The sequence below is a fragment of the Limanda limanda genome, chromosome 14 (genome assembly GCF_963576545.1).
Source record: "Limanda limanda chromosome 14, fLimLim1.1, whole genome shotgun sequence".
NCBI classification, from domain to species: Eukaryota; Metazoa; Chordata; class Actinopteri; order Pleuronectiformes; family Pleuronectidae; genus Limanda; species Limanda limanda.
Window position 1 is genome coordinate 17,263,770 of NC_083649.1, and position 24,483 is coordinate 17,288,252.

The 24,483-nt window shown below is 41.8% G+C and overlaps 1 protein-coding gene across 2 annotated transcripts in view; it reads left to right on the top strand.

Moving 5' to 3' along the window:
- The window catches only part of gria3a (glutamate receptor, ionotropic, AMPA 3a), a 70,484-nt gene that overhangs the window by 15,955 nt on the left and 30,046 nt on the right, over positions 1-24,483 (top strand). For both annotated transcript variants that reach the window (XM_061086185.1, XM_061086183.1), the window contains exon 4: positions 18,838-19,025. In XM_061086185.1, the coding sequence (XP_060942168.1) occupies positions 18,838-19,025 (188 nt within the window). The remainder of the gene's footprint in view (positions 1-18,837; positions 19,026-24,483) is intronic.

A 24,483-nucleotide genomic window follows, 5' to 3' on the forward strand; every position in this document is an offset into this window, starting at 1 on the left:
GGCGAGTTAGCCGTCCTATTTTGGCTGCCAGTCCCTCCTCGCTGCTCCTCCCCATCAAGGCTCTGCTTGTCTGCTGTTTGTGTGAGCGACTGTTGAGAGTCGGTGGGCGATTATATGACAGTAATATGCTGTATTTTACATTTCATTCAAACCTTTATTGATCCTGGGGAAGTTTCTCGAGGTTGCTCTCATTTACAACAACGTTGAGTGAGTGGACATTTCCAAACACACAAAGAGGCACAAATCACTTCAAGTATGTTTTTAAAAGAAAATAATTAAAAACAAATTATAAGCAGTTACATAAATGGATGGAATGTGGTTTTTTTTTTTGTAAGGAGTTAAAATGTCCAAAATATATCAGTGAATTGAATTTCAAAATATGCTGCAAAACAATCCAGGAGTCGAGGCACAGCAGATAAAAACAGATTTCTCCACTTCAGTGCTAACTCTGGGCTTTTGAAGCATGAGCCCATCCCTAGAGAGACCAGGTTCTAGATGATCAATCTAATAGAGCTCAACAGTTTGGTTCCAGAAGTAAAAATCAAATTTATTTTCTGAACAGAGATTTTATTTATCAGCCATAACATTGTTTCACAATCCTAGGTAGACTTAGCACAACCCATGAGATTGTGAAACAATGTTTCGCTCCTGTAGAAGCCACAAGTTCATCTGTCAATTTCGTTTAAAGAAAAATAAATTGTATTTGAATCTTAAGGTGAAGTACGACACAATCCTCAGGTGTAATAGCTTTGTCTCTGTGGAGATCGCTGTTACCATGGAAATGTTTACCTGTACCGCAAAAAATCATGTTAGCTACGATCAGATTTTTAGCGCAACATTCCATTTACCACAGAGCAACTGTGAAACCATTTCTAAGATGCTGCATTTTTTATAGAGATATACAGAGTCCAAAGGATGAAAATTATTACAACAAGGTCCTGAAAGTGGTTGGAAAGGGATCATTTGCAATGGTCACATAATCTCGTACTTTTGCCTTTCTTTCCATTTTCTGTTACGGTAACAGTTTTTGTTAGCTTTTTTGCTTTTTACTAAAACATCAATGAAGAAAATCAATGGGCAATTTACTTCCGGAACAAGAGCCGTTCCAAAAGTGGACACTCACTGTTATGCTCTATTGTGAAGAAATTCTGGAAGGAATATCTCCAATTCTGGCTTTATATAGAAACAAATGCCAACGCAGATGACGTCTTCCTGCCAACAAGAACCACCTGACCTTGTTCTAAAAGATACAGTGGTGAGTATCACAGCTATCAGCAGTGATACATCTGTGGGTGGAATGATAAACAGAATCCAAGGGCTGGAGAATGGAGGCAGCAGCATGTGTGTAGATTTCATCTCCATAATCCAATACATGGAAACCTCCTCGACGACCTGCTTCCTGCTAATCATTTGAAAGCTGTCTCTGTTCCTGTATAACCAGTGATAAAGCAGTAATATGTATCTCTGTCCCTCTCAACGGGACAATTGACTCTTCGTCTTGAAAGTCAGGTCGAAATTGGAAAAATGGTTCAAATGAACTTGTGCAGGTGGACTCTGTCTCTTGATTTATAATACACCATAAAGGAATTGGTTATCACAGCCTGAAGTTAGAATCACCATCAGAACTGTATCTGTAAGAAATGTTCACGTTCATAGAAAGTAAAACTCCCAGATATACAACTAAATGTGGCTGTGCATGAGCAGCACATTTCATTTCCACTATGCATTTCAAAATGGAAATTGTATCACCATCAAATAAGTTCAGCTTCACTTTCATGTCGGAGCTGTCTTCCTCTGATAGTGGTATCTTGCGGATTTACCCAGTTTTAAAAAGACAGACTTTACACCTTTGCAGACATGGGTCATTAAAGATGTGTTTATCCGCTACAGAGGAACATCACCTATTTATCTCGGATAACTCGGCTACGAAATGACCTCATTAAACAGACTAATGGCTGCTGGCAGAAAAGACCTCTTGAACTGAGGAACATCTGGGACTTAGCACTGAAAGGACACCAGGTTTTTCTTATGTGTAGCTTATTTACTGCAAATTGCATATACTGACAGTGTATACTTCTCACGCAGTAAAAAAGACTTTGCTGCTCACAATTTACAATATGTTTGTAATCTTGAAAATAAACAGATTCCCAAAAGATTTAAACCAGTGTTCCAATGCAATTTTTATTATTCTATGTATTGTATCGGGATCAGTAAAAAGAAGTACGTCGATTTGAAGTAGTGGTACAAAATGTGTCTTTTCATCAAGATCCATGACTTATTCCCTGGGAAATTAATAAATAAAAAACAACAACCCGCAATGTTAAAGAAAGTGAAACAAAAAAATCTGGATCTGCCCCCTGATCCGAATCTACACCAAAATGTAATGTTCTTCCTTGAGCCATACTGCATCCTTCCACAAGCTTCGTGGTGAAACGTTTGTGTAATCTTGCTTACAAACAAACGTACTAAACAACCAACCAACAAGACAGAGGTAAAAACATAACCTCCTTTCTTGGGGGAAGTGCTACATTGAAAATCATACTTAAGTACAGGTGTAAATCCAATCTACACAGCGGTGAAAGTACAATACAGAAACCTCATACATCAAAAGATGATCACTTTGTAGCAAAATGTCTGTTGATAATTCTAATAGCTACCTTTAACCAAGACGAATCCACAGAGGACTAACAGGAGGGGGACTGTCTAAGTGCTTTAAGCTGCAGCTTTATAGAAAAGAACGATTATACAGATGTCAGAGAAAACAGTCCAACGTCTGTCGTGAAATATAAAATCCAAAAACCATCTTCACGAGACATCAGGGTGTTAATAGAGAAAACAGCTCTCTCTAATGTGTGTCTTTGGGGCGATTTTAAGAATCATAACTTCATTAAAGAAATAAAGCAAAGTACTGTGTGTTCTCCATTTGATGCTGAGGGACATGATTCTAGTCTTCTTTGTTATGATGACCTCAAGGGATTCTAATGTTGTCTCAATCTCAAAGTATAATACTGTCACCAGTGTAATATTAGCCAGAAGGAATGTCATCCTGCAGGTTTTAGTATTTAATGCATCGAGATCAGCGTTGAAGGAAGAAATTTGATTTTAAGTAGAAGAATGAAAAAACGGTTTTCAAAGTAAAGAGTAATTTTATTCAAAGAATGGTGCTTGTCTGTCTTTTTCTTATTAATGAATGTGGGATAATTTGTATTTATGTTTATGCATATATGTATATGCATCATTTTATTAGTGTAGGTGGTTGAGGTGGAGATGATTTGACTTAAGTGTCAATCAATCTATTATACATAAATGCAGCACATATAAATAGTTCTTAATTTGCACCTATCACTAAAATTATATTACTAAATTAACTAGCAGTGGAGTAAAGTGGTTATTTTACTGAAGTAAAAGTTGTAAAAAATAAAGTGGCGAAATTCTGACTCCGAAGTAAAAATTCTCCCCATAAATGTAAGTAACTGCATCAGATAAACTTAAAATACCAAAAATTACTCATTATGAAAAATGGCCCATTTCAAAATATAATCAAGAGCTTTTGAATTTCCCTCAGTTAAGTCTTACCTTTTGTTGACTTGTACTAATACACAATAATGTATGTTTATCATCAATTTGCAGCATAAATAAAGTTGAAAATAAATAGAAACTACCATGTTTCTATTTGAATACTTGAGTAAACTTAAATTTACGTGCAATCTCCCAGTGCAGTGTTTATACAGGCCTCCTGATTGGTTCAAAACCAATCAGGAGGCCTGTCTCACAACCTTCACTGCAGCTTCTCCTGCCTTCTCCAGCTGCTCTGACAAATGGGGCCGGTCAGGATTGGTGGAGCATTTGCATTGGGTGTGTAATCACACCACCCTCCTGCTGAATGTCTGGTTGGTTTCGTCTCTGCAAGGAAACATCTGATTAATTTGCACGCAGCTAAGTAGCTGCACTCAGCAGCCAGGCACACAGGTTCATTAACGCAGAATGGGAGAGACAGAGAGGGAATGGCACCGAGCAGCTGTTCCACTTTATGAACACCTTACTGCACCTTCACTCCAAGATGGACACATATCAATAGGCCTTGACCCCCCCTGTGTGTGTAAACACTTCGTTCCTCACAGGCCCTAATCTTGGGACTGAGGCAGAGATTCATTAATCAGGCCCTTCTGCTTCCAGAGAGCTGTTTTCCTCCCCCGTTCAAGGACTCTATTATACCTCACAGAAAACAAGCAGCACAGGAGAGTGTAACCCGTGTCACAGCATAGCCAAGTAGTGAGGGCAATGTTCTTTTCTGTAAGACGGGTTTCAAAGGGCTCTGTAAAAAAAAGAGATGCAAATTAGAAACCAGAAGATCTACAAGGTTAGACGGGACAATGTCCTATATAATGAACTTTGAAATAGAACGGTGCATTATTTATCTCGTCTTCTTATGGAGAACACATTTATTTTGCTCTGTGGTTTTTTCAGGATGTATTTTAAATTCTCCACGGGCGTCAGGTTGCCTTTAGATTTACAGCTGGGAATGGACCGTGTTTGGAAAAGCAGCTTAGGGATGCTTCGTATGTGTACTGTGCAGTGACCTCGTTGGTGAAAACCTCAAAGAGCTGTGTGCGTTCACTGAGAAGACGCAGCTGAGGCTGTATTAGCTGTCTTAGTGTTTCTGCTTGATCCAAGGGCTCACTCTGCTCTGCCAGATGCCCCCAAAACGGCATCAATCGATCCCCGCACTTCCACGCTTGAGACCCCGCGACGACATCAAACAACACGTACGCTGCAGACACTCCGCAGCGCACTGCAGTATCAAGCCCATTGTAGCCTTGCATCACATGTGTGAATTATTAATGCAGAATAATAAACATGAGGGTGAGTTTATCAGATCTGATGGTTTTGTACCTCGCCGTGGATGATCTGCGATTCATAGACTCGCACAACCATTGGGCCAAAGTTTAACTGAACAGCATCAGAGAGGCTACACTTGCCTTGCACATTATATACCCCAGTCAGGTAGTGCTAACTTCTTTTTACTGTAATAATCATTTCAAAAATAATGTTATCATAATGTAATATATACTATATGATGACAAATGACGTTAATAAATCACTACACTATATGATGATGAACGTTTCTGACTTCATAGTGACATCATGATGACATAAATCCGTCCATATGATCATGATTATTTTGAGATCTATATAACCTTTAGGTTGTGTATATAATATAGATATATATATATATATATAGTCCTATATGCAGATTACGAGATGCATTTTGAACCATGCATGACCAATTTCTGACATCATTGTGACCTCTTCACGACATCACTTATCATACCATGTCATATGATGAAGATTAATTTTTCATAAGCTGTGGATTGTCTCTATAGCCCTTTACTGTTGGAGATAAATTAGAAATTGTGTTTTTGCACCATGATTTGCTTATTTGGCCTCAGATCCCCTCTCAGGTAATATTCCCACCAGGTCCATGTGTTGTTGAGTTATTTGTACACCCTTCTTCTGGCTGTGGTGACATGCAGGGTAATAATGCAGCCACCTAGAATGGAGGAATGAGTCACGTCCTCTTTACTAAAACAGACCGGCAGACAGACTCACATTACAGAAATTATCATACACCAATGCTGCTTCGGTGACCTTCATGCAGACGTTACATAACCGTAAACAGTCGCATCACTTTGTAAATCTGTGTGCTGTGCTTGACAAGGGGAGATGCAACACATTGCTCATTACAGACGGTTTGTAGTGTGGGCATCGCTACAGAACCCACTCAGTCTGTCAACACAGTATATGAGAACAAGCCATTAGTGCAGCAATCTAGCATGCACAAATAACTGTCAGTGGTGAGTGCAGATTTGGATTATTTTACTCTGTGTGTTCACACATCTCTCAGGCAGTTTGCTGAATGTGTTGGATCCAGGCCGGATGCAAACCTCGTGCAGTGCAGAGCTCGTTGTTTCAGGACCTTGGACAGCTCTTACATCTCTCAAAGCTCTGTGAAACTGTTTTATTTTATTCATCTTTTATATAATCTTCTATTCATGCTGCGTTTGTGTACTTTGGCAGAGTCATCATGCAAATACATGAACAAATTATAGAAACCCCACACATTTATTAAGACTATCTACTAATTCCAGAATTTATTTGGTGCGATTTGGACATGAGACTTCATTATTGATAAAGGTTTGAATGAACCGGTGTCCGCATCTGAGCGTATAGGACTCTTTAATTTAAGTGATGTTGTTGATCGTGACAACTAGCAGCAAAGACAACTGATTCTCCAGTCGAGTTTCACTGAACTTTAAATAAACCAGTGAACAGCTCTATGTGCAGCATTGGTGGTTTAGCTTCAGGGTTCTGTGGACTGAGTCCTGCAGCCGGGCTTTGCTTTTCTCGGCTTTTACTGCAAGTCAGAAATAAAAGCTGCAATCAACATCACCACAGGCCAAACAAACAGCCCATTCCAAACAGGCAGGTCTAGAACAGGCACTGCACTAGTCTTTACAAATGGTTTCACAGAAAGCAGAAACCCGTTATTTCTTACACAGTAGATGTTTTAACTTCATAGTCAGAAAAACAATATCACTAAGATATTATCCACTTTTTCAACTAGTAGTGAGGAAAGAAAACAGTTTTTAATATAAGCAGCAATGAAGAACAGACGATGTTGGCGTGAGGTGTCAGGTTATAACTACATAACTATTACTGGATGTTGAATGAGCCAGACGCCAGGTGAAAGGATAGCTGACTGAAATCCAGCAAATCAAATACCTGTATATCAAAGTGAGTCAAATCGATGCTAAAATCATATACACAACTAAACATATCATGGTGTCAGTACTAATGTACGATAACCGTGAACAGGCTTTCACTCACTTATACGTGTTCTATGGAGCCATTCAAATTAACCTGAGCTCAGACAATCTTGTCAATAAGCTTCGTGAATTGAGATCAAGCACATTTGCCATATCCGTTACTGTTAACAATATACCATCAATGCTTATCTCTTCCCCTTGCCCCTTGACTCATAATGCAGCCACTTAAATAGATGAGAAATCAATACACATGATAAATGTAATAATTGATCCTCTAACCTTTTAACCATCCGTGACTCCCGCTCTTACTTTATAATGTCTGTTCACCCCTGTCGGCTCAGGGAGTGAACAGGATGCCCTGTCACTGGGTGAGCACACAAGGATCAGGAGGTTTGTTCCGGCTGCAGTGAAGGTTTCCTTTTCCTCCGCAGCTCAACATTGGCGCTCGGCTGCTCACAGACGGAGATGTGGCCACATATCTGAATGAATAGGGAGGAAATGAGAGCGTACGCAGACGACGAGTGAGGGAAGGAACAGAGGAGTCAGCAAAGCCTTTGTGTCTCTCCTGCGTCAGAACACAGCAAAATGGCACAGAGGGCCAAGCACTGTCAGACATGCTGTCAGATGCACCAAATGTTTTTTACTATGAATTCAGAGCCCCCCCCCCTCCCTTCACCCATCATTTTGTTTTGTATGAGATCCAGCTTGTCACATCTAATCTGCTCCAACCCGTTGTGCCAAATAAGAAAACCAGGTGACTTATAGGGAGAGAGCCCCTCTGCTTTACAGACCACTGCCCTGGTCTTGCCTTGACTTTTGTTTCCATGTTGCTAACATGACTCATATCTATCTCAAGACACTCGCTTTCAGGATGACACAAGGCCATTACAACAGAAGTCTTTCTGGATTATGAAAGAGATAGATGTGACGTGCGCTTCCCTGTTTACCAAAGAGGGAATGCCTTTTATTTGCTGAAGAGATTAGAGGGTGTTTTTTTTTTTTTTGTAGAACAGTGCATCTTTTTTGTGATGGTCAAGGGCCAGCTTCCTCCATGTCTTTGTATGTGCAAAGCCAAATATGTCTGCTTTGTATTTGTTTGTTTTAGTTTCTCACTCTGCCTTTATATTCAGCAGCTGAATCATCGTTCAAGTACAACTAAAGTTCATGGATTACTTAATGGATTTTTTATTCCTATTCTGTTAGAGGAAGTTCTGTGACCTTTAAACTTTAGTTGTAAACACACTTGGTCCAGAAACAGTTTCTGGCAAAACTGTCACTGATTAAAGGCACAGGTTCCTATTGTGTTTGAGATTGCCCTATTAGCACCAGGTGTCTGAGATTCCCTCCTGAGCAGGGGGAGTGGTCAGCACAGCTGTAGCCACTCATCGTCAACTCTGGTTAAAACCAGCAAATGTTTGGAGCGTCAGCTTCAGCGTCTGTGTAAAGACTCCTCGTATGAAGACTCGGAGGATAAAGACAAAGGAGTCTTTCGTTGGAGTCTTCGGGGGAGGCTGAGTATAAAAACTGCATTTTATTTTGAATATGTGTAAACTTTCCGTGCGAATTTCTACTCGTAGATACTATAGGCCTTGCACTCGGTCACACAGACACCGTAACCTTTCCTCTCTTATCTATCCCACCCGTTCCACACATACCCAACACCTTGTCACAGGGGGCCTATGGAACTGCCAGTCAGCTACCCGCAAGGCAGACTTCATCTCGGGCTTTGCTACACAGCAATCGCTTGACTTCCTTGCTCTCACTGAGACTTGGATCACACCGGACAACACCTCCACCCCAGCTGCTCTCTCCTCGGCCTTCTCCTTCACCCACACACCCAGACCCACTGGTAGGGGTGGTGGCACAGGTTTACTAATTTCCCGCAAATGGTCCTCTTCTCTCTACTCGCTTCCACTTTTTACCCCAACGTCTTTTGAATTTCATGCTGTGACAGTTTCTCATCCGGTACAATTAACTATTGTTGTTCTCTACCGTCCACCAGGTTCTTTGGGAGATTTCTTGGAGGAATTAGACACTCTCCTTTCAAACTTCCCAGAAAACGGCCCTGCACTCATCCTCCTGGGTGACTTTAACATCCAGACAGACAAGTCATCTGATCTTTTACTTTTAATGTCTTCTTTTGCTCTCTCACTCAGTCCTTCCCCTCCTACTCACAAAGCCGGTAACCACCTTGACTATATTTTCACCAGGAAATGCTCAACATCTAACCTCACTGTAACTCCACTTCATGTCTCCGACCACTTCTTTATCTCTTACTCTCTCCCACTGTCTCAAAACAACAACCCTACCACATCAACAGAGTCTGTACCTGTCCGTCGCAACATTCGTTCCCTCTCTCCTGCCTCTCTAGCATCCTGTGTTTTGTCAGCTCTCCCTTCCACTGACTCCTTCTCACTCATGCATCCTAACTCTGCCACAGACATTCTCCTTTCTACTCTGTCCTCCTCTCTTGACTCTCTCTGCCCTCTTATGTCACGACAGGTCCGCCAGTCCTCCCCAGCTCCGTGGTTGACTGACTCGGTGCGTGCCGACAGAGCCACTATGCGAGCATCAGAAAGGAAATGGCGGAAATCTAAACACCTGGACGACCTGCTCGCCTATCAGTCTCTTCTCTCCTCTTTTTCTGCCTCTATCTCCACAGCCAAAAGCACTTTTTACCAAACTACTATTCAATCCTCATTTTCTAACCCCAAAAAACTCTTCTCCATCTTTTCAAACCTCCTCGACCCCCCCAGTCCCCCTCCTCCCTCCTCCCTTCTACCAAGCCACTTTGTCAACTACTTTACAAAAAAGATTGATGACATACGATCTTCTTTTTCTGATCCTCCTTCCAGAACCACACCTCCATCAACTTCATCTTCATCCCCTTCGCTCTCCTCTTTCACCCCTCTGTCTCCCAATCAAGTTCTGACCTTGGTAACCTCTGCCCGCCCGACCACCTGCCCCCTTGACCCCATCCCTTCTCACATTCTCCAGTCTATTGCTCCTGACCTTCTTCCTTTTCTTACTCATCTTATCAACACTTCCCTCTCAAATGGCTGTTTCCCTAATTCTCTGAAGGAGGCAAGAGTAAATCCTCTCCTGAAGAAACCCACCCTCGACCCGTCTGCAGTAAATAACTACAGACCTGTCTCTCTTCTTCCCTTTGTTTCCAAAACTCTCGAGCGTGCAATCTTTAATCAACTCTCCTCCTATCTGAACCACAATAATCTTCTTGACCCTCGCCAGTCTGGTTTCAAGGCAGGTCACTCAACTGAGACTGCCCTCCTTGCTGTCTCTGAGCAGCTTCACACTGCTAGAGCAGATTCTCTCTCCTCTGTCCTTATCCTTCTAGACCTCTCTGCTGCATTTGACACAGTGAACCACCAGATCCTGATCTCATCCCTTCAGGACCTGGGTATCTCAGGCTCTGCCCTCTCCCTGCTCTCTTCCTACCTCAACGAACGCACTTATCGGGTAACTTGGAGAGGATCTGTTTCTGAACCTTGTCCTCTCACTACTGGGGTCCCTCAAGGTTCGGTCCTGGGTCCTCTCCTCTTTTCTTTGTACACCAACACTCTCGGCTCTGTCATTCACTCACATGGCTTTTCCTACCATAGCTATGCTGATGACACCCAACTAATCCTGTCTTTTCCCCGATCAGAAACACAGGTAGCAGCTCGAATCTCTGCCTGTCTGACTGACATCTCTCAGTGGATGACCGCTCACCACCTGAAGATTAATCTTGACAAGACTGAAATACTTTTCCTTCCAGGGACAAACTCTCCCACCCATGACCTGACTATTAACTTTGACAACTCCGTGCTGACCCCCACTCAGACTGCTAGGAACCTGGGTGTGACACTCGACTGCCAACTCTCCCTTTCTGCCAACATTACTGCAACAACGCGGTCCTGTAGATTCATGCTTTACAACATCCGGAGAATACGCCCCCTTCTCACTCAGAAGGCGGTGCAGGTTCTGGTCCAGGCCCTGGTCATCTCACGCCTCGACTACTGTAACTCCCTCCTGGCAGGTCTACCTGCTACTGCCATCCGACCTTTGCAGCTCATCCAGAATGCAGCAGCTCGACTGGTTTTTAACCAACCTAAATTCACTCGCACTTCCCCGCTCCTCCGCTCCCTACACTGGCTACCAGTGACTGCCCGCATCCGGTTCAAAACACTAGTACTCGCATACCATGCTGTAAACAGATCAGGTCCAGTTTACATCCAGGACATGGTCAAACACTACACACCAGCACGTTCTCTCCGCTCTGCTTCAGCTAAACGACTCGTTCCTCCTTCACTGCGAGCTAAACACTCATCAAAATCACGACTGTTTGCTGTCCTAGCTCCTAAATGGTGGAATGAGCTCCCACTCGACATCCGGACATCTGAAAGTTTACACATCTTTCGCCGAAAACTAAAAACACACCTCTTCCGACTGTACCTTGAATAAAAAAAAAAAAAAAAAAAAAAAAAACTAACCACTTTTGAAAACTAACACTTTGGTAGCACTAAAATGGCACTTACTTATAGCACTCTGTATTTTTGCTTTATTTCGAAGAAATTTTACTGTCTTGATTCTTGTTGTTCTTGGTTTGTACCCTCAGGGTTGAATGCACTTATTGTAAGTCGCTTTGGATAAAAGCGTCAGCTAAATGAAATGTAATGTAATGTAATGTAAAATATGAATAAAACTTACATAAGCGATTAAAGGAAACAGGAGGAGCTACGCTCAACACTCTGTTTGCAACTTTGCAGCTGTCATTAGAAAATAAGTAATCTGTTTGATTGGCTCTGATAAGGGACTTTGGCAGGAGTGGGTGGTGTGGGGGTGCAGGGCTCTCTGCAATTCAGCTCATTTGGAACAGGGAGCCGTTATCTGCATCGGGAGTAGGCGTTGTTGGGCTAATTGTACTCAAAAGTGTCCTTTTACTGTCATTTGGCAGCTCTAATCCTTTTTTATTTCACTGGCTCTGACTAATGTTGCCCACTGCAAACAAGTCATCCTCACGGAGCCGCGTGTACAAGCGGTGAGATTTTTTTATTTGGGAAGATTTCTCTGAAGTAATTTCAGTGGCTTTGTCTGAGTTCCCTTCGGTGTCATCGCACTCAGCCTTGGGCGTCCCATGACAACGGCGCGCTTCAGATGCCTGCGAGAGAATTTTAAAGAGGTCACCTTCTCCGGGTAGGGGGGGGCGGCGATGACTGAGGCACAGTCTGAGCCTGCACACCACCGCTCAGCCGTCGTCTGAGTCGCTGCCCAAGTCAGACGAGAGGAAACACATGGACAGGTGCCAGCAGAGCCTCAGTCTGTCTGTCTGCCACAGGGGAGATAAATCTCCCGCTGAGAGTTTTAATCTACATTTGATCAGATATTGTTTTTTTCCTTCATAAAAATGTAAACCATATTATTTCAAGCAATGGTGTAATAGGCCAGTGAGAAAATGCTTTAGTTTGACGTGCTGTACAGGACAGTGAGTACAACCTACAGTGCTTGTTCACGCAACAGCTGAAAACAGGGCTATGCTCTGTAAAGCCAACACTCGGAGCTGCAAAAATACCACATCAGAGGAGTAGAAACTGATCTCCTGGGCAGTGCTGTGTGGGCTACTGATCTCATATATTCCAGAGATTCCCACATGCAGGCCAGCTCGACTTTGTGTTGTGTTACCAGCAGTGGACGTTATCTTCAGGCATTGATTTGAGTAGAAAGTGTTTTTTGTGTTTGTACAACGTGGAACATAATCTGAATTTGGTGCCAATATGATGGTAGCTGGAGAAGATGGGACACTTATGCTGCCCATTTAATCACACTCAGGCATCATTACTTGGTGAATGCACTGCAAATGTCACATTCATTCCGATGTAATGAAGGCATTGGACCTATTGTCACCTTGTTGCAGCTCTGGTTCGCGCCGCCACTCTTGTTTTCAGGGGAACAGTCGTCCTCTCCTCCCTCTCTTTGAGAAGCTGTTAAAAGTGATTTCAGTAGTGAGCTGATGAAAGAGAAAATCATCCATCTGAGTACTGATGCAGCAGAACTGTACATGAGAGAGATGTTGCAGTAAAAACTCAAAGCTTGTTCTTCCCTTTTTGTTCTTTGTCTACAGACACTGAGTATCGGTATCTCTGTGTGTTTGTTTAAGATGCCTGCATCCTTTCATAAAATGTAAAAACGAATTAATGTAAAGAAAAGCTACACTATATTTCAAGTTGTCGATGATATAATATGTCAATTTGATGACTCTGCTTATAAGTATATATAAAAATAAAAAAATAACTTTATGTTCCTGCAGGAGATTAGTCCTGACACATACAGTATCTGCTGTTACACAAACCAACACATTGCATTTTATAGTTGGGTTGTTTTTTTTTGGGATTTAACTTGCACTAACTTTTTATAGTCATTTCTTCTTCCGTTCCTCTGCCAAGGCCCAACGATCCCCTCATGAAAACACTTTAAATCTGCCAGATCCATACTTTTATTTGGATCTGCACCAAATTATACAACACTCATAAATAGCAGTCCCCTAAACAGGAATTTTTTTATCAAGACCAATGGAATATTCCACTTTATCCAGTTCCACAGCAAAATTGAATGAGGTATTTTTTGGCCCGTGTCTCATTTCTTGTTTCGTTGAAACACTTTCAGTTGTTTTCTTTTTCATGATCCTGCCTTTAAACAAATAAACAAACCAACAAGCAAATAAATGGAGAGGGGTGAAAAAATAACCTCCTTGGTGGAGGTGATAAAATACTCATCATAGCTTTTATATAATCAAAGTATTTAAAAACAGTGATGAGGTAAAAAACACTTCATGATTTAATCTACATATTCGAAAAAGGAGTGAGAAGAAGTACAAACTTTTATTTAATCTTCTCCATAAGTCAGTAATGAATAATTATGTTATACTTAAACAACTTTCTTTATAAAGTAAATGATAATAAAATATTAAGATGCTTATAAATATATATATTAGAGTATATAAAAAAATAAGAAATACAATAATAATATATATATAATAATAAATAAAATCAGTGTAAATTCCAAAAAGCCATAAAAATGATTTAACAGGCTGAAAAGATGGGTTTTTAATTAAAGTTTTTAAAATGTCTATATTTCCAGCTCCTCGCAGTTCCTCTGGATGGCTCTTCCATATATATATGTAATGGCTGATGCAGCATCACCAAATGTTCAGCAACCTTAAGCAATTTATTACTGTTGGGGACAGAGGGGCGTCAGAGCAACCTGGTCTGACCTCATGTGTTTGGCAAACAGTTTCTTGTTTACACATTCAGTTGACACACAGCAACATTAGCATTCATTCAGGTCCCATATAAACTGACCTCATGAGGTCTCAATCAACTTCTAAGAGGAAAACCTGTGGATTGTGCACTTGCTCGTTGTTCAAGCAAGACTCGCCAATTTTTGTTTACTGACATTTTGCTGGGAATCTAAAACAGTGAACCGGGACGAGCCAGAAGCCCTGAAGAGCCAGAGAGTGTTTGGTTCTTTAGTTTGGATTTGTGCGTTCCTAGAAACTGAAATTTTAACATCTAAACACAATCTTTAACTGATTCTTATTTCCCCTGACGTCCACGTTGTCTCTGTAAAATATTCTCTTCACCTTTTTTGATGCTATATTTATCCCTCGAGGCAATATGCTTCTAATTTTTAATATGTATTATTTTTCAGGATGCCGCTGAATAATTGACTCTGTAAAATGCCCTTGATGGTCGTCCTGCCTGCTGGCTGCTGTAAAGCGAACCATCTGTTTACAAAGTCAACCAAAACTCTGGGACCAGGAGTCTTTGTCATCTGAGCAGCGGCTGATGAATCACCTCAGTGATAACATTCACTAGGAGACTCGGGAGTCCTGTGACATTCAGGCTTCACGTTTGCGTTGTGGCTGTTACAGCGAATGTCACGTTCAGTTCATTCCTTCATTTTGAAACGTATCTTTTTTTATTCCCGCACATCTTTGATGGTGAGGAGAGTAACATCGATGAGCTCGTGCAAACGTTTAAATCCAGAATATCCCGCTTAGTTTCGTGTCAGAAAAGAAACAAAACCGAAACTCGTGAGGGAATCATTTGAAAATCCCGCAAATCCCTTTTCTTAAGCAACTACTAACACATTTTAAAATGTCATGAATATCCAAGCTTATGGTGCTCCGTGCTGTTTGTCAGAGGAGACTGGGAGGAGAGCTGACACTCAGCCTCAGCCTTGTAATCCCCCCCCCACACCCTGCCACCAGAGATAGACTGTGTTGGAGCCTTGTTTTGATTTCTTTGAGCTGATAAAAAAAAATCCAACATGTTTCTGCCTGTTTGACTTGATAAAGTCAAGACGATGAAAGAGTCGGGCCCAGTTTGAGGTCAGCTTCCTGTCTGTGATCACACTCTTCACAGTGGGGTGAAACAGGACAGTCGCACAGACACCAGCTGAATTCCCAAACCTCCCAGAGTATCAGACACACGGAACGCACATCTCCTCCGCCTCTTTAGACTCCTGAGTGGCTAATGTGGTGGCGCCCAGCAAGAGCCACTTGTCTTTAAAGGCCATACCTGATCTGAGTGCTGTTTGCTGCCCGAGCACTTCACTGTGAAGGTCGCCAGCAGGGGAATGGAGGGTGAGCATGTCGGCCGAGGCACCGTGCTCTGAATACTTAGGAGTTCTGCTGAGAACATGTCAGCTCACATGTCCATAAGTAATGGTTTCTGCTGAACAGCGACTTCTTCTTGCTGAGACTCCAATATTTCATATTCCTAACATTTCTGATAAAATTATGCACATTTGTCAGAGCTCAAAAGCGTTTTTATTCTGGTTTATTTGTCTAAAAGCTCCGTTGTGACCCTCATGAAACATCAGTGGTCGTTTTCAAAAGTAATTTCAAACAACAGAAAAGAGATTAAGGGGAAGAAGTCCTAATGTTACGAGAAAATAATCATACATTTACGTGTACACATAAATGTGTTATATTATTTGAATAAAGTCGTGTGTCATTTAAAAAAAAAGGAATGGTTCATCGCTTGCGTTAAAAAGAGGAATGTGGAGCAGCTTCAGTTATACTTTGGTATAGGTCTCAGAAATACTGAAATAATAAAATATGAATCGTTTATCTCATCAGCGCCACATTATCATTAAGTATCAGGACAATAAACTGTCTATTTTGAACAAAGAACCACACAGACTTGAAGGAAATTGCCTCTTTTGTGGAGGAGGAAATCTTTGTCGATGTATACAAATTTAAAAAACAATAGGAATATGTTACCTATACTATAAACTATATATATATAAACATACACACACAGGATGTAATATAGCAGCTGAAGAAGCCTTGATAGTGAGGGGTCTGGTCTGTGCAGCAGGATGGTTATGAATCACTTGACTGTGATACACAGTGAGAAGCATGTAGCCTGTGAAGCGACTGCTTGTGGTACAGACTCTGCAGCCTGCTTTTATTTACATACACATTTCCACACCAGCTTATTCGACACTTGTAATAACATCTATTATTTCATGGAATCAGCACTTTTTTTTTCTCCCCCCGCTCTGAGAGAAAACACAGCATGGGATGTTGCCTCTGCTCATTTAGTCTTGTCAGCTGCAGTGTTTTGATTCTGTGGCAAACAGCAGAAAAAAAACGTCCACCCCATTTATTTCTGTCCATTAGTTATGACCTAATATGGCACATAATGAGCTCCTGTCACCTTGCATTTTCACCACCACTCAACATATCCTGGGCACCATTCATCCAATAATAGAAATATGCAAATCTGTGATGTATGTTGCTCATTTCTGAACTCTGTCATTTTCTCTCTTCTGTTATTTATTCTGCTGTTTTAGTGTTTTTTATAGTTTTTTCTGCTTACACGCCTGTTTTCTATATATTTGTTAAGCGTCATCAGTCTTGCTACCTGCTTTAAATATCTGCGCTTCATCCAATCTCATACTTCATGTACTGTATTTAGAGCTGCACAAATATTAGTTGTATTCGGTGAGATGAGACAAAAGCTTTCACCTTTTTTCAACTGACCTGGTTTCACAGCCAATTTAACCTCTGCTGTTTCAGCTCAGAGGCGGGCTGATGCTTCACAAGAGATTGATCACTTCAAAAAGGCGACATGGCCGCATGTGACACATTTTCGAAGGTCAATCGTTTGTATACAATGTGTGTGTAATGATCTTGTCCCAATTCCCTACAAGAATAAACATAATGTATTTGTGTACAGGAAATCTCTTTAGAACAACTAAAACTGCATTGTGCATTTTAAAACTAATTTGTCTAATTGATTGATCACATTTGACCATTGTTTCACTGTCACCGTTTATAAGACAATTTGAATCACAGACTCAGAAGCTAACATATGCGAATATTATGCTAATGTTGGAAATTGCTAAAGTCTAATAAGAGTTTGAAAGCTCCAGTGTTGCCCAATTCTTTGAGAAATTTAAAAAATCAGAATTTTATGGCATTTTCCACAACCCAGGATACATCTCATCTGTGTAGGTGCTCTGCCCAGTGTTTGTGTATGTGTTTGTAAGTCCAGGTGTGTGAATGTGTTTGTCCTCACCCAACAGATGCTTTGTTGAATCGGCTCCATGAAACCTTCAAATAGCTCAGGAGGAGATTCTGGCTTCCTGGAACCATCCCAGTGGAAGGACAGTCATATTGCCTTCACTGGTTTTACTATAATGACATTAAATCAATAGAGACAAAGTGGAGTCTTTGCTTTGCACAATAATTTCAGGAGAAAGAAAAACCTAATTGAGTAGTAGCAGGTTTCAGCATAAGAAGTTGTTACCTTCGCCAGCTTGATTTAATTCAAGGAGAGGTTTTTTTTGTGGGTGGAGAGATTCACTCTACTTGCTTCTATTTTCAGCCTTGTACTTGTTTCCCAAAAAGAAAATGTAAGAAAAAAAGCCACAACTTACTTATCTCTCTTTAACTTTTTGGAACAAAATAACGAGGGCTTTCTGGTTTCTCTAATATCCAGCTCCAGTCCCTTATGTGTTATTTTGGAAACCGGCCTCATGGCAAGTCATGACTGCTGACCGTGACTTCTTAACATCTTAGTCGACTATCAGTGGAACTGTCCAAATTTCTGTGGGTGAATAGTGTCTTTTAAGCGTCCCTGCTGAGCCAGGTTACTGTTAGCTCAGCTCCTTCCTTTCATGTGCCTCATCTACCGATTCATCCCCACGGCACCGTGAGCTCTGCAAAGTAGACACACCACTGAGCTGCACCGATCAGGCTCGCTCGCCTGCTTCTGATGCCGTTCCCACACTGTATTTGCTGGAGTCTGTGCTGCACGTCTTATTGTGGCGTCCTCTGTCATCTTTCGCCTTAAATGTAGATATTTCAATATCCATGAGTGAGGCAGGGGATGAAAAAAAAACTGAGGTGACAGCAGAGAACACCAATTATTGATGACTGATACCTCTGCTTTAACCTATTTTTAAAACTTTGTGGGTTTGTTGATGGTTGTTCTGTCTGGTATTCACCACTGAGTATGATTTGTCTTGGTCTGTCCAACTGGTCTCAGTCTTCTTGAACGTTTGTCGGCTGCTCTTATAATGAGGCAATGTTTTTGCATCTGGCAGTACAAAATATAATACTGTCACATGGATATTCTTCTAGTAATTGTTCATTTTACAAATTCTGAAAACATTGCTGGAGACATTTCCTGCTCACATTTATTTTGGATAACTAGACAGATTACAAATTCCCCCCTGTGTGCAGGTAATTCTGACTTTATTGTTCAGATAAACATTTCAACAATGCATCATGGGTTTGTTAAGACTTCTAATAAAAAGCTGGACAAAATCCTCTTGGAAGTTAAACACATAGTTAACCACTGATGAGAGCCAGAACACCCTCCCAGCTTTTCTTTACGGCCGTCTGGAGTCTCAGCACAACACTCGTCTTCTCCCGTGCTCTGAAATCCCAAAGAGACAGTTGTGTGATGGTGCTCTTCTTCTCCCTCCGCTCCCCTAGGTTTTGCAATCCTCCAGGCCATCATGGAGTCGGCTGTAGCCAATAACTGGCAGGTGACAGCCCGCTCGGTGGGGAACATCGTGGACCCCACGGAGTACAGACGCATCATCGAGGAGATGGACCGGCGGCAGGAGAAACGCTTCCTCATCGACTGTGAGGTGGACAGGATCAACTCCATACTGGAGCAGGTACACACACTGCGTTTGAGGAAAATGCTATTCAGCCTCATGCCTCTGCATGCTTGGTTGTTCTAAAGCATTTGAGACTGTCTGCTCACTTTTTACCTTGAACACAATCCCCATTTACACGTTTAGTGAAATGGGGCTTCATGTGTTTTCTGTTATAACTCTCAGCACTCAGAGTGCATCATAATTGCCTCAGATCTCAGCATTCTCATTAAGAGACACTGTTAAAACAGGCGAGACGGGTACATTCAATTATGGCCTGTTATTTGTTGTTTTCTTGTTCCTACTTTCTTTGAGGTCACCTGGGCTTAATTCACGGAGAGAAATTTAACAGCCTCCTCGTCCTTGTTTCCTAGGTGATCGTCGGCTAGCAGTTTTCCCACCTGAGTCTTTCAGTGTTTGCAAATACAGACCATTTACTGTGGCTGTGCAACAGAAAGAAAATAATGACCGAGAATGTATTAAATGAGGCTTAACTGGGACTTTGCTTGCTTGTTTTGGAAAATTTTTATTGTTTATTTGCAGGATTAGAAGTTGCAAATATTGACGTGTTTGTCAAGGTTGGAGCAGTAGAGAACTGTGATCTGTTACACTTGCCTCAAGCAAATGGAGGGACTGGATAGAAGAATGTTGAGCAAATTTGAACCCAAATCAAAATGTTTCTGTCAAAAACAAATGACAGTGAACATCTAGCAAAGTCAACTCATGGGTCATTATAAAAAGGTGTACTCTCAGAAGGAACATTAGAGTTAGCGTGATATTGTTATTCTTACAACTGGTGCTGGCAAGGTTGCAGGAACACGAGGGATAGCACACAAATGCAAATGCCAGAAGCAGCTTTAATGAAGGGGAGGCAAACAGGGGTTAAACACATATCCAATGAGGAGCAGGCAGAAATTCAGCTGTCATGCAAAATGTCAAAAACACAGGTAGAGCAGGCAGAAAACAGAGAGGGGAATATAACACACAACGTTCTGCTAACGGCATGACAAAGACAAGACAATGAAAACACTGAGAAACTAATTAACTGATAGCAAAAGGTGACAAAAGAAAAGAAAGTTGCAAAGTAAGACAACAGACACATCCAAGTCTTAGCTGGATGTGACACAGAAGGGCAGATTGTGATTGTTTTACTGCTGTATTGTTTGGAAAGTGCTTGAGTGGAGATCAGGGAGGATAGAGGAACATAGAAAGTGTGTGAGTTTGATGCTGCAGCAGCATTTGGTTACTTTTAATCATGCAGCTGATCTTTCCCTAACCTGAGCTGAGGAGTTTTGATTGACTGAATTCAGAAACACTAAGTGGGTCAGTTTTTTTTAAAAGGACTCACTGAAGATAGACATCTGCTCTTCAGAAAATATGAAGAAGGTTAGTTCGAGTATTGCTTTACAAAACCCAATAAAGCCACATCTCCTCAGTTTTCCATGTGCATGCGTGTGCCTGTGAGCTCATTTCAAGCATTAATCCAAAGCACGTCTTAACCTTCTGGTCTTTGCTGAGAAATTTGCGTGTACAGGAATCTGCCCTCTACATAACGATCCTCATTATCGCCGGCCTTACGAGTTTCATCCTGACCTTCACTGCGGATCTGTCTCCATTTGCTTCGACGTGTGGGAATATTTCTGGTGACAGCAGCGGACATCTTTTTTATTAATTTAGAGAACTTTGAGCTTGTCTCTGCCCTTCACATTGATACAGAGGGATTTCATGAGATGTTCTCAAATTGCCTCCATATTAGATTCTAGTAATCCAATCAGATAACGCTGGTCGCCCCCCCGTGTCACATGTTGGCTCGTCGGCAGCATGTGTCAGAAGAGCGTCTCTGCAGATGCTGGGGAAATGCAGGACGTGCATGCGATCTCTGGAGAGCAACTCCTTGTACGAGCTGTGACATCAACACTTTGCTTTAATGTAATATCAGCTCCCAGTGTAAGTAGGACACACTGTCCCATAACAGCAACAACAATGAGCCTACTATAAATAGCCTACCCTCCTAGCCTGAGGGAAGATCTCTCACAAAGTCAGGAGTGAGCAAACACAACGAGATCAGTCAGGCAATGAGGAAGCAGCGGCTCCGGACAGGATTTAATTTGTAATCAGTGTTCAGATTTGGACCTCATGAATAGATTGGAACCATTAAATAAGTGTTAATTTGGTTTGATATTTGAAATCAAGGCATTATATATTATAAATGAATTTACATGCAGACATTTGTCATTTCATTTGTGCTAATTACTTTTGTTATCAGGGTAGATTCGGTAGTAACAGGCTTTTTCTGTTGATGGATGTGCTGTGGGATTCTTTTCCCTGTCCCCAGCTGGCTCTCTCACCACCTTTTAAAAATATCAGTCTGCTCATCCCCTCAGTTAAGTAAAGATGGAGCGATAAACACCTCTAAGGCTTCTCATCAATAATAGAAGCGCGGCGGATTTATAATCGCTGCCAGAGAGGACCCGTCACCTCCAGCCTCCGCCTGCTCAGTGGACGGATAGAGAAACAGGTGGAGAGAAGAGGAGAAGAAAAGGAAAAAACCGACTGAAAGGGCAGATTGAGGGACTTTAGCCATGTGGTGCGAGTCTCTCTGTCTCCTGCTGTGGGAGAGGGCCCAAATACCCAGAGGTGCGCTGGAATTCCACACCCAGAGAGCGGGACAGTAAAACAAGATGCTGTAGTGGGATTATTCAGATCTGTGTGGATGTTATTTAATGCTGTGTATGGATTTTTATTCCTGGTATTGGTTTCTATTTGCCAGACTTAAAAAAAACATTTTGTAGCAAAAATTCACTAAATAGCACTTAAGGCAAGGTGCAGCTGAGGCTGAAGCACGGGGCAAACTGAAACTTGAACAGGTTTCTCAGGCTGGAGAGGAAGTGTCAGAGAATCACCACAGTCGTTAAGATTCACGCTTTAAGGACCTTGAACGTTTTCTACTAAATTTCATGGCGATCCAGCCGATGGTTTAGAGCCTAAGAGCCAGGCTGATAAATGCAAAGAGGAGTATATATATAATTCAATAACTTAAATAACCCTCTCAAGTGCAGGTTTACGACAGTGTGATCACAGCGTAGAGCAGCAATACCGGTTTCCCATCAAGGCCGTTTTAAAGTTTTATAACATCCTGCGAGGGGTTTTCTGCTCGCTCACCGCAAAACCTGTGGCCATAATTGTCTGTGTTGGAGAGCGGCTCACAAACTCAGCCAATGAGCTGCAACTTTATGAAAGTACATTTGTCCTCACGACTCGTCCAGTTTAGCTGCATGTTTTGTAATGACGCTCGAAATTGGTCTTTTCCGTCACTGTGAGACACAAACCCTTCGTCCATTTCTTTGTCAGTGATGCCCGTAAGTTGTGTGACCGTGGCCCGACAAGGAAAGATGTCCCTTCCGACTTTTTGTTATTTTCTTTTGAAAAATCAGTTGCCGTTACAGGATTTGTTTTCCTATTATTCAGCCTGTTTTCTAGGATTTCATGAATCTCGCGGTGCGGAACAAACTGTCACAGGGGCCGGGCCTGGAGCACCGGACGTTCCCCAGCCCTGGTAAACAGGGAGGGAAAGGTTGTCAATGATGGAGAGGTGTTTTGACAACAACCTACCCTCGGTGACTCTATGTGGAGGTTCCAGCTCCACCCCCAGGACTGATTCCGCCTCCTGAATCAGTTTGTTGGGTCTGTTGGAGTCGGCCACCCCGAGGCCGCTGTCCCACCAGACAGCGGCATAGAAAATACTGCTGGCCACCAGAGTCATAAAACATGTGCAGCATGGTGCCACAGACGTTGAAGGAGCAGAGCCTCTGCAGGAAAAACAATCGACTCTGGCCCTTGAGCTGCAGAGCTCCTGGTTCCGTCTCGTTTGTATTTCATGTGCATCCTTGTATTTCATGCACAGACACATAATGAGTGGAGGGGCGGACTTAATGCACATTTGAGCAGGCTGCAGGAATTTAAAATGTGAGAATGACTGAAAATAAGCAGGAGCAGGGGACATGTGGACAAACCCCAGCTGCAATGAAGTGAGCTCTGCGGCACCTTACGTACTCTTAGATAGATAGATTCCCTTTATTGTCATGGCATTGCAAGACATTGTTTTCAGCAGTCCAGAGAGTGAATCCACACATAACACAGCAAGGAAAAAAGAGAATTCACTAAGAGCAAGAAAATCCTAATGAATATTTCAGTTTTCCTTTAATAATTCCTATAGATATTCCTAAAAAAAAAGGACATAGTCCTCCTAGACATTGCGCAAGAGATCGCATACAGATATATTATTACACTTAGGTAGAAGATAGTGCACATATAAACCGTAAACATTGCACTATAACAAATCAATCTAAAGACCAAGGAAGTTAACTGTTAGAACAGGGATTATACAAAGTGCAGAAATATTGGATTGTTGAAAATATAAATGTCAAAAATATGTATTCACGTCTTCCTCAATAGATCATGACAGGGTGAAGACTGAGCAGGTAACTTTTACTTTCATAAGACAAAAAGAAACGTGCATATGTGATAGTGCAGCTTGAACTATATTGCCCTACGAATAAACCTGCAAAACAACAAAAGAACTATCTTTGCCTTGGCCTTCATTTCCACTTTTTCTTAACTTCAGCTACAGAAAGAGAAAACATGTCTCCTTGAAAAACATCGACTGTATAAAGGACGTTTTTGTGGAGCCTCCTTTGGAGCCAGTGCGTGTGAAGGGGACCCAAGAGGAGTCTGAGTTAAAAGCTAGCTCGGTGAAAAACAACATCAAACAAACAGGCAGGAGAGTTGGCAGCTGTAACAAGGAAAGTAGGAACATTACAAATTCATACACAGTTTTTATTTTTGCTGAAATTGGCATTCAGTAAAAAGAGTGTGTGTGTGTGTGTGTGTGTGTGTGTGTGTGTGTGTGTGTGTGTGTGTGTGTGTCTGTGTGTGTCGCTGAGGGCCAATGCTAAAGGAACCAATCAGCTGCCTATACCATCAGACTGCACACAGTGCCAATAAGACAAACAAAAATAAAACAGCATTTAAGTGGTTTTATTGTTCTTATTTAATTCAATACATGATAGGGATGTTTTTCATATATTATTGTTTTTACACAAGTTTCATCCTGTGGCACAGCTACCCTCCTTTAAAGGTTCAGCTTTGTAGTGAGGACTGGTGACTGATACACAGCCACATCCTTCCCCTCCTCACATTTTGCTCAGTTTTGAGTAACACAACAACAATTAGTCGACGCTGAAAAGGGACAGCTATCGACCTCTCGGTGTCCGTTCCACTTCTGAAGGAGGCAGATGACAAATCACTGTAACACAGAGAAGCCTCTCTTCAGTCGAGAGAGAGTCGAATCCTCTTGAAGTCACTTGGGCAGGCGTCCAGCTCTGCACAGGACTGTGTGGCTCCAGTCTGATAATTAGAGTCTATTCCTGTGGGAATTCAAAGCTCCTGGCCAAGAAATAGTTTGGCACACAATCCCTCC